The sequence below is a fragment of the Fonticula alba genome (genome assembly GCF_000388065.1).
Source record: "Fonticula alba strain ATCC 38817 unplaced genomic scaffold supercont2.1, whole genome shotgun sequence".
In the NCBI taxonomy this organism is placed as follows: Eukaryota; order Rotosphaerida; family Fonticulaceae; genus Fonticula; species Fonticula alba.
This window is the reverse complement of record NW_009242971.1, coordinates 4,082,310-4,091,747: the sequence shown is the minus strand read 5'-3', so window position 1 is coordinate 4,091,747 and position 9,438 is coordinate 4,082,310. Positions and strand designations below refer to the sequence as shown.

General features: G+C 70.2%; 1 protein-coding gene across 1 annotated transcript in view; it reads left to right on the top strand.

Moving 5' to 3' along the window:
- The window catches only part of H696_00865 (hypothetical protein), a gene marked incomplete at its 3' end in the record, with an annotated part of 4,075 nt that extends 716 nt beyond the window's left edge, over window positions 1-3,359 (top strand). The window contains exons 3-5 of the mRNA XM_009494750.1: window positions 43-164; window positions 350-2,031; window positions 2,247-3,359. Of these exons, the coding sequence (XP_009493025.1) occupies window positions 43-164; window positions 350-2,031; window positions 2,247-3,359 (2,917 nt within the window). The remainder of the gene's footprint in view (window positions 1-42; window positions 165-349; window positions 2,032-2,246) is intronic.
- Between the last annotated feature and the right edge of the window lie 6,079 nt (window positions 3,360-9,438).

The following is a 9,438-nucleotide window of genomic DNA, read 5'->3' as shown; positions in this document are numbered from 1 at the left end:
CCCCCGCCCCCCGGCGCTCCTGCTCCGCAATGTGCACCACAGCAAGTTCCTGACATCGGCCAACTTCACGGTGACCGGTCTCGAGGCCCAAGCAATCTCCCGAATCCTGGAGTCCTTCTCCGAGGCCTATTGCCAGCAAAACCCTGGGGTTTTCTTGCTCTCCGGTGCGCCAGTGCCACCCTCTCCCCTGCTGCCCTCCACACAGCGGCCCCTGGTCGCACCTTCAGCCCGCCACCCCCTCCCCTCCCTCATTTCCCGGCTGGCTGGCTGGCTGGCTGACCGTCTACCTGCTCCGCCTCCCCCTCCCTCCCCTCTCCCGCCTTCCCCCTGTCGTCGCTACGCCCCACAGACACGGCCTTCATCCTGGCCTTTGCCCTGCTGATGCTCAATACCGATGCCCACAGCCCCCAGCTGAAGGCATCTCGCAGTCGGCGCATGACCTGCTCGGAGTTCGTGGACAATTGCCGGAGGTCACTGCGGCCACAGCTCCAGCCCCTGGCGCGCCTGGCCCCCGAGGCGGCAGCCATCGCCACCGGTCGGTCGGCCGTGGCAGCCGCGGCAGCCGCCGACGCCGCCAACCCCGCCCCGGACATGGCCCCCTCCCAGGACCCGGAGATTACAGGGCCAGCGGCTGGCACTCCTGCCGATGCCCTGCAGCAGGAACAACACCATGGTGATGAGGATGCCGCTGCCCCTGACGTCGGGTTCCGGTCGATGTCCGGCTCGGACACGACGCCCGGCTCGGATTCCGACTCGGAGTACTCCTCATCAGACTCCTCGATTGATGGCCATTCTCCGGAGCACGATGGGTATCTGACTCGGACCACCGAGCGCACCCGGTCGACGAGTGCCCAGGACATTGACCATGTTTTGCGGCTGGCCGGGTCGACCTCCTCCTTTTCCCTGGGATCGATTGACTCCGTTGGCGGGTTCACCTCCACCGGGTCCGAGCTGCTGGCCTCCGATGGGGGGCACCTGAGCTGCTCGTCCTTCGGCGGCTCGCAAGCGTCGCTGGCCAGCGCACAGGACATCGATCGAGTCTTGAATCTGGTCTCGGTTGGCAATTCCATGGCCGCCGGTGCGGCCAATGCCCGCCTGTCCTCCTCCTCGGTGGCGGGCATTTCGGATGGTGAGCCGCTGTCGCCGGCGTCCTCCCTGCTTGGCCTGTCGGCCGGTGGCGGCGGCCGCGGCACCGGCGCATCGGCCGAGGGGGCTGCGGCGTCCGCCTCCTCGGCCGCCGAGCATGCGGCCCTGGCCGCGGCCAAGCAGCTGAGCCCGGCGCTGACGGCCACCGCGCTTGCCGGCGATCTGGCGGCCGATGCCTCTCCCCTAGGGGGGGACTCCTACCCGGGCAGCCCCCGGGCCCCTTCTCCCAGCCCGAGCTCCTCCTCCCAGCGAGACATCGATCATGTAATGGCTCTGGTGGCCTCGACCGACAGCCTGGCCGGGCAGGTGGGTGTCCCGGCTCTTGGGCAGCTATCTCCCCTGGAGACGGGCGATGACATGCCGTGTCGGCATCCGTCGAGCTTTGACATTGATGCGCTGCTGAGCATCGGGGCCTCCCTGACCGACTCGGCCCTCGTGCCATTGGATGGCACCATCGGCCAGGAGGAGCTCGATTCAAGCCCCACGGCAGCCCCCCCGCGGAAGACCATGGCCTCCATGTCCGGTGGAACCCCGGTCATGAGCTCCTGCGGTGGTGGTCGGCGGTTTTCCTCCCCGGTGGCCAGCTCCTCGCGCAAGAAGCAATCCAAAAAGAACTCCCTCGGTCAGCCGATCGCCGGCGAGCACCTGCACCAAACCCACTCAAAGTCCCTCTCCGGTCTGGACGCTCTCGGCAATGAGGAGGCCTCGCCTGGGCGGAAGTTTGTTCCCCCCCCGCAGCCGGTGACCACGGCCGCCCCGGTGGAGGTCACCGATTCGGCCCTGCGGAAGATGTACACCTCGATCGTCAGCAATGAGATCCGCCTGTCCGGGGGCAGTAGCTCCAGCTCGGCCATCAGCGCCCTGGCCACGGCCACTGGCATCCCTGTACGTTTGCCATGAAGCGGATGGGCGGTGAGTGGAGGGAAGAGGGGAGGGGGGGGGGCATCCAGGGAGCCACACCTTGCCATGGCGCTCACACTAACATCCTGCATTGCCCCTGTACACTGGCCTCTCGCGGTTCCAACCGGGTGGGCATTTCGCGCGCTGCCGCTGCCGCTCGCGCTGCCTCCCCGCCCCCCATACCGACGTGTGTCCCATAGTCCCTCAACACCCCCGAGCGCCGGCTCATCTATAGCTTCAGTAATGTGCTGCTGATGCTGGACACCGCTTCGCAGCAGCTTCCTTCTTCCTATTCGATTTACCTCTTCAATGACTCGATCCTCCTCCAGAAGCAGGGCAAGCATGGGGAGGCCGAAGTGGTCGACCCGTCGCCCGGGTCCGACACCGGCCCCGGTGCATCCCAGTCGAATGTGGCCCCGCCTTTCAAGCCGGCGGACATCCTGTACGGGCGCCGGGCAGCCAGCACCGGGCAGATTCACATCCCCCCCACACCGTCGGGTGGGTCCCTGGAGCCCGGGGAGGCCCCTGCGTCGCCCAGTGCGGCCCAGTCCTTCAGCTTCTCGTTCATTTGGATTTCCCTGAGCTGCCTGCGCGTTGGCAGCCTGGCCTCCACACAGCCGATTGTGGAGCTGGTGGTCCCTCCCCGTGGCGGTGGTACCGGAAGCGGATCGACCGCCGACACGGGAACCTCCTCCGCCCGGCGACTGGTCATCCTGTTTTCCTCGCCCACCGCCGACGGCCCGGCAGGGTCGGGTGCTTCATCGGCATCCGGGTCTGAGGGTGCCGGTTCGCGTGGGTTCTCCTCGGCCGGGGCTGGCGGGTCGCCCGGCTCGCCGACGCAGTCTGTCCCGGCGACTTCCTCCGGGTCGGCCGGTGGCGGTGGTGGCGGGCCGGCGTCATCATCGGGCTCGCCGGCCGGGGGGGCTTCCTCCGGGGGCTCATGCATCGGGGCCGATGCCATTCCCTCGGCCGCGGCCGAGGCCTTTGCCCTGCTTCTCAATGAGCAGGCCGCCATGTTGGCCTTCCTGCCGACTGGCGCCCAGTCGGGGCTCTGTGAGCGGATTTGCGGGCTTTCCACCCCGGATGCGCACTACACCGCCCCGGTGGGCAAGGGCTCGGCCAACCGCGTGAAGCCCTCGCACTTGCAGCACATCTCCTCGCGCGTGGGGAGTCTCCTGCACACAAGGTCCTTTTCCGCCACGCCCACGGTCTTTTCCTCCTCCTCCTCCTCCTCTTCCTCGTCGGCCTCGGCCGCGGCGCAGGCGGCGGACCATCGGGCGGCCGGCGGGGCGGCAGATCCCATGATCGACTAAATACATGTGTGTGTATGTTGTGGACACGTGAGGCTCGGGTGCTCCGTATCTGGACACCTTCCCCAGAATGCCACGGAATGGGCCGGCCTGGCGCGCGCGCGCGCGCGCGCACGGGGGCGGGTCCATCTGGGCCGGGCTATTTTGGAGAGTGGCGTGCGTCCGCGGATGTGCCCTCCTTGCATGAGCACTTGTGGCCCGGCCGCATGCGCGCCTCTGCCCATGGGAATGTTGTCCATGTCCTTGTGGATGAGAGTGGGTGCCTTTGGGTTTTTGCCCATCCCGGTGGTATGTCGGTTGTTTTGTTGTTATTTTAGACGACGTTGCTGCTGTTGGCCCCGCGCCAGGCGTCCCTGGGGCGCGCGCGGGGGGCTGAGCTCCCTCCCAGTCGGACAGGGGCGGCGCCGCACCAGGGGCGGGGATCCCGAGCCCGGGATTGCGGCAGGCCAGGTGGATCGCAACTTGCCACTCGCGGGCAAGCGGACAAAGTCGCACGAGTCGGGGAGGGAAGGCCGGGGGCGGGGCATCGCAAGGTTGCTCACCGCCTGCGCATAGACCGCCCGACGGCGGGGGGGGAGCAACGAAGTCGGGGGCGATACCCTGCAAATCCTCGGTCTCAGTCGAGGCTTCTCCTGGGCCTCATGGCATCGCTGCCATTGCTCGCGCCTCATACCGGGCCTCAGGCCCCGCCTTCCGGGGGGCGGGGGGGGGATCAGCCAGTGCAGGTGCCCTCTTGTAGTTCCCTCCCCAGGCCGGGGGCCGGGCCAAGTGCCCCACAAGGGAAGGTCCCGACCCTCAGGGAAGGGGGCTTGACACTGCTCTACCACTGCCCTTGTAGTAGGTAGGGACGCGACTTGGGGTGCGGGGGGGGGGGGGCGGGCTGCGCCCTCCAGACCAGCAACTCGTTCGGGCGCGTGTCTCGCCACTGTGTCCCGGCCCCTCGCCCTGCTGCAGGCCGCTGAGCCACGACCCAGGGCTCCGTTTCGCCCGGGACCCCCCTCTTTCCCTCTGGCTCGGGCCGGCCCTCCTCGCGCGACTTGCGCACGGGCGTATACGTGTGTGTTTATGAGGCAGGGGCGGGCCGGCCGGCCGGCGGGGGGGCTAGGGGCAACGGGCACACATGGGCCGCCTCCGGGCAGCTGTTGAAACACACTGACCCCCCTGGGCACACGGCATCGAGGCCGGGCTGGTCCTGGCGAACATCCCGACCCCGAGAGGCCGGCACCGGCGCCTCCCTGCCTCACGGACACGCGTGCACCCATGCCAGGCGCTCCAGGCACCACCGAAAGCCCCTTGGAAGAGGCAAATTAGAGCCGGAGAACAGACAGGACTGGCTTGTGATCGTGAGTTCGCCCTGTCCCCCCCCCGGTGCCTTGCGGCCACAGCGCACCAGGCGGCCGGGATACGGGGCTAGGGGGGGCGAGAGAAGGGCAGAGCCCCGCCACCATCAGGCGCGCTGGGAGCCAGGGGCGGGGCCGACCTGCCGGAGGCGGGGCCGACGCGCGGCGCGCCGGGGCCCCTACAGGAAGGGAAAAAAAAAAACGCCAGGGTAGAAGCCGCGCTCAGGGAGGCGAAGGCGGGGCGCCCGGGCAGCGGGACCGGGCAGCGGCACGGGGCCGGGGCAGGAGACAGGCGCTCATTTTGGTGCCGGCCTGCGCGACCGAGGCCGTTTGTTGGCCCTCGCCGCCCCCGGGGGACGACGCCGGTTGTCCACGCCCACCGAGCATCCAGCCTGCCAGACGTTGGGGCGCAATCGGCCAGTGCTCGTCCAGGCCGGTCCGCCCCGGGGCACCCTTGCAACGGCAGGACCTCGTCTCTCGTTACGTGTGTGTGTGTGTGTGTGTGTGTGGGCGTGTGGGCGTGGGCGTGTGTGGCCCCACCCGGTGCACCCTCACCCCCGCCCCTTCTCCCCCCCCCCCCGGTACTGGAGCTCAGTTGAAGGTATCCTCCGCGGCATGATGGCCAAACCTCGGGGAGATGACCAACTCGCCGGCCGGCCGGCCGACCGAACGACCGCGCAAACGGTCACAGCGGGGCCCGAAATACAGGGGGCAGCGGGGAGGCGCCTGGCGTGCGCGGGGCGGTCGGCCGGCAAAGGCCACATGCGAGGCGCTGCCAGTGCCCCGGCCTCAGTGCCGTGCCGTGCGCCCCTCAGGAGCGGCGTCAGAGAGATCGCCCACCGCCTGGGTGGTCCACGGCGAAAGGGGGGGGGGGGCGAGGTCGATTCCCAGAAGGCCGCCGGAAGGAAAGAAGGGCACAAGGAAAGGCCGAATCTGCCCACGGACCTTTTTTTTGGGGGGTTACGCTTGAGGGGCAAGGCGTGCGAGCAGGACCCGAGCGCGCATGGGCGCCCAGCGGTGCCCCCCCCCACCGGCCGCCAGTCAGAGAGGGGTCTGGCGGGTGCAGCGGGCACCGGCTAAATGACTCGCCCCTCGCGCCCGGGCCGAGGGCTGCCCGGGGCACTGAGCAGAGACGCGGCGCCGGCGCGGCAGGGGACGAGACAGAAGTGGCGACCCGCCGCGCACCAGTCCGGTCTCCGGGGTGCGAGAGCCTGCCTGCCGGCCGGCCCGCGCCGGTCCTAAATGTCGCCTCGATTTCACGCTGCCTCAGGGTGGGGCATATCGCGCAGGCGCCAAGGTCGCGCGGGATTGTGACGCTGAGGGAACACACTCGCGCGCGCGCGCGCGCACGCCAGAGTGCCTGGGAATCGCCAGCCAGGTCGGGAGTTTTGTCCAATCGGCTGGATGACCGCTCCTGGCCGATGGGTTTCACTCGCCCGGGGCCGAGGGCGAGGGTTCCCCGTCTGACCCCTCGCCCGCCCCACCCCTTCCCGGCCGGCCTGCTGCCCGCCCCCAGCCCCCCGGGGGGGGGACCCGGTGTGCGTGGGTGTCGCACACTGCGGCGCACACACTCTCAAGCATGCCGCGGCGCGGGCAGGAATGCCCGAACAATCCACAAGCCCCACCGGGGCGGCGGCCGACAATGCCGCAGGACCTCCACACCATAACCACACACACACACTGCCAGACCAGCCTCCGAAGCGCAGGGCCGAGCGAGGCAGAGGTAGAACGCGGCGAGGGAGAAGGGCAGGCAGCAGGCGAAAAGGGCCCGGGGTCGAGCCAGGGGCCGACCCCCTGTCTGCATGCTCGTGGACACGGCTCGCCCCATGGGTGCAGAGGCGCGCGAGAGAATGAGACGCCTGCCGAGGGAAGAAGCTCCCGGCGGCGGCGGCGGCGGCGGCGGCGGCGGCCGGGCCAGCTGCGGCAGAGCGTCTGCGGGGGTGGGCCGGGCGGGGGCACGCCTGCCTGCCTCCCAGGCAACCGCGACACACACATACACACATTGCCAGCCACGCCCGCCTCGACACAGGGCACAACGCGCACAATCCATGCACAATGCACACAGGCACGATCCACAGACAGGGTGTCACCTCGCGGGGCGGGGGGGGGGGGGGCGGGTGTCACCGATGCCGCGTTTGGACTCGGGAGCATCAGCCACTTCGGTGAGGGGCGGCTGGCTGGTGTGTCGGCCCAGCTGAAGGGCAGCGGCCTCGGGCCCGGGGGCTGATCGCCTCGGGATGCTGTCATGGGGAGCCCAGGACGGCGTGCCGGCGGCCAGCCGGCGGCAAACAGGTACCCCGGCCGGTGCGCGACGCTCGGGCAGGGCCAACACCACGACCCCACCCACCGGCCACACAGCCAAGGGTGCGGAAGGCCACCTGGCATAGCAGGAGGGGAGGCGGCGCGCCCTGGCCCCCCGCCCCAGTGCAGGAGCTGTCTGACGTCGCTGGCGAGGGTGTAGGGCTTGTCCCCTGAGGAGGCCCGGCCTCCCGGGGGGGAGGGAGAGGGGCACCGGGCCTCCAGGCGTGCGCTTGTACAGGCATCCATGCGTACGCACGCGCGTGAGCGCGCGCATGCCCTGGCGGCCGCCGTAACACGGCGGCGCCGGGGTGTCCGGCCCCTGGTTCCCAGCCACCGGCGCCGAGGAGTTGGAATGGGGCCACACGCGCGAGGGGTATTTCTTAATGCCCGCGGGACGAGACGAGAGAAGGCAACGCGTCGCTCTCGCGCGACAAGAACGGGAGTCAACGATTCACCCGGACACCGAGGGCGCTCAATTAATCTCGGGCCCAGGAAAGGCAAGGGCCCGGCCAGAGCGACCCTTGAGCCTGCCCGGGGCGGGGGGAGGACGGGGGACGGAAGGAGAGACGGGGGGGGGCGGGGGACGGCCGGCCGGCCGCATGTGTGGCCATAGACGCGGAGACCTCGGTACATCCCCGAGCAGGGAGACGCCGCTGCCGGGGCACTGCCACTTGACGGAGGCGCGAAGAGGGGGCAGACTAAAGACAGGAGCCGAGGACCCGCCGCGCAGGAGCAAAGGTCAGACGCGGGTGGGTCGTCCATCGGCCCCGCCGCCCTGGGCCAGGGCGGCCCGTGTGCTTATGGGGAAAAGGACGGCGGCAACATGTCCACCCTGCCCTCGCCCTGCCCCGGCTCCCCTGCACCCGCCCCCCCCCCCGGTGGCGTGGCCGAAAGACGTGGTGTGTCTCGGGCGCGCATATGTGTGTCTCCTCTCCTTGAAAGCCAAGGCCCATGGGCGTCGTGGGCCTCGGTGCAGCGCCCCCCGCCCCCCCCCCCCCCCCTGGCGCCACCAGCTGGTTCCCCGAAGGCGCCTCGGGAAATGCATGGCGGCGATTTTTTCCGCCAGCCCTCCGTCAGGGAGGGGGGGCGGGGAAAGAATCCCACACACACACGCACCCCGTGCCCCTCAAAATCAACGCCCTTTCCCCCCCGGGGGCGGGCACTTGGAGCACATGTGCCGTCCATGGGAGGGGGGAACCACGGCCTGATGGCGCACATTTATATGCTGGAGTTTTGTAGAATATTTGGGTATATTCATTTCCAGGCCATATTTGTGAATATGCCCCCGCCCCTCGTCACAAGGGGGCAAGTCTCGGCTGCACCCCTTGCCCGTGCGCTCGGAGATCATCACACGCGCTGACACCAGCAACAAGACCCGCCTCTCGGCGGGTGCAGGGTGTGCGGGGGGGGGGGGGGGGGGGGGGGGGGGGGGGGGCGGGGGGGGGGGGGGGAGGGGGAGGAACACTGTTTGGGGAGGCGGGAGGGACGGGGGGGAAGGGGGATGGGGGGGCGGGGGGGGGGGGGGGGGGGGGCGCGCATGCTGTAGACACGGAGGCAGGGTTGCACCTGGAGGCTGTCTCCGGCTCGTTCTTTCCCCCCCCGTCCTCGGGTTATGGTCGGCACCGACGTCTTTGCCCTTTTCTCGCCGGGCTGAGCCCCCCCGCCGCACCGCCCTAGGGTAGCCGGTGGTGGGAGAGTACAGCCCCGTGGCCAGCCTTGCTGCCTGTGTGTGTGTGTGTGTGTGTGTGGGTGGGTGGGTGGGTGCTTGCGCGTGTGCGTAGCTCTTTCCCATCTGCCCCGGCCCGTGGCCTGGCGGTGGGACCTCAGGCAAACAGCACCACTTGGGGAGGGCCAAGCCCACGAAGGCCCGGGTAATGGAGATGCCCACAGCTCGCCCCCCCCCCCCCCAGACTCGGCGCTGGGAAACGCCCACCCCCCCGCCCCCTGGCGGTGCTCGAGGGCATCCCGAGGGAGTGTCCGGCATAATGGCGGCCCGGGCGCCCCTCGCTCCGGCGCCCCCTGTTCTCGGGTCGCGCAGTCCCCCGAGTCGACCGGTCCTCTGCGGCGCTCCCCTCGGGCCCCGGGGCCCGCCTTGCCCCCTTCTCCGGGGAAAGAGCGAGGGGCAAGCGGGGGTGTCCCTTCCGCCGGGCCGGGCGCCGGGCCGGGGGCGGCCAGGGGATGCTACGATCGCGGTTGAGCGCCGGTCTGCCCCGGACCGACGTCCCATGCGTGTCCTGGCGGCCGGCTCCGGCGCTTCCGTGTCAAGACGCGGATCGCCCCCTGCCGGGGGTGCTCCGTCCCGCGCCGCCGTTGCCCCCACTACCGGGGCCGCCGTCCGGCCCATCCAACTTGGCCCCCCCCCCCCTCCCCGGCCTCGCCCCCGCCACGTCCCCCATAACCGGCGCGCAGATGCCACTCTTACGGCCCGCCTGTGACGGGGG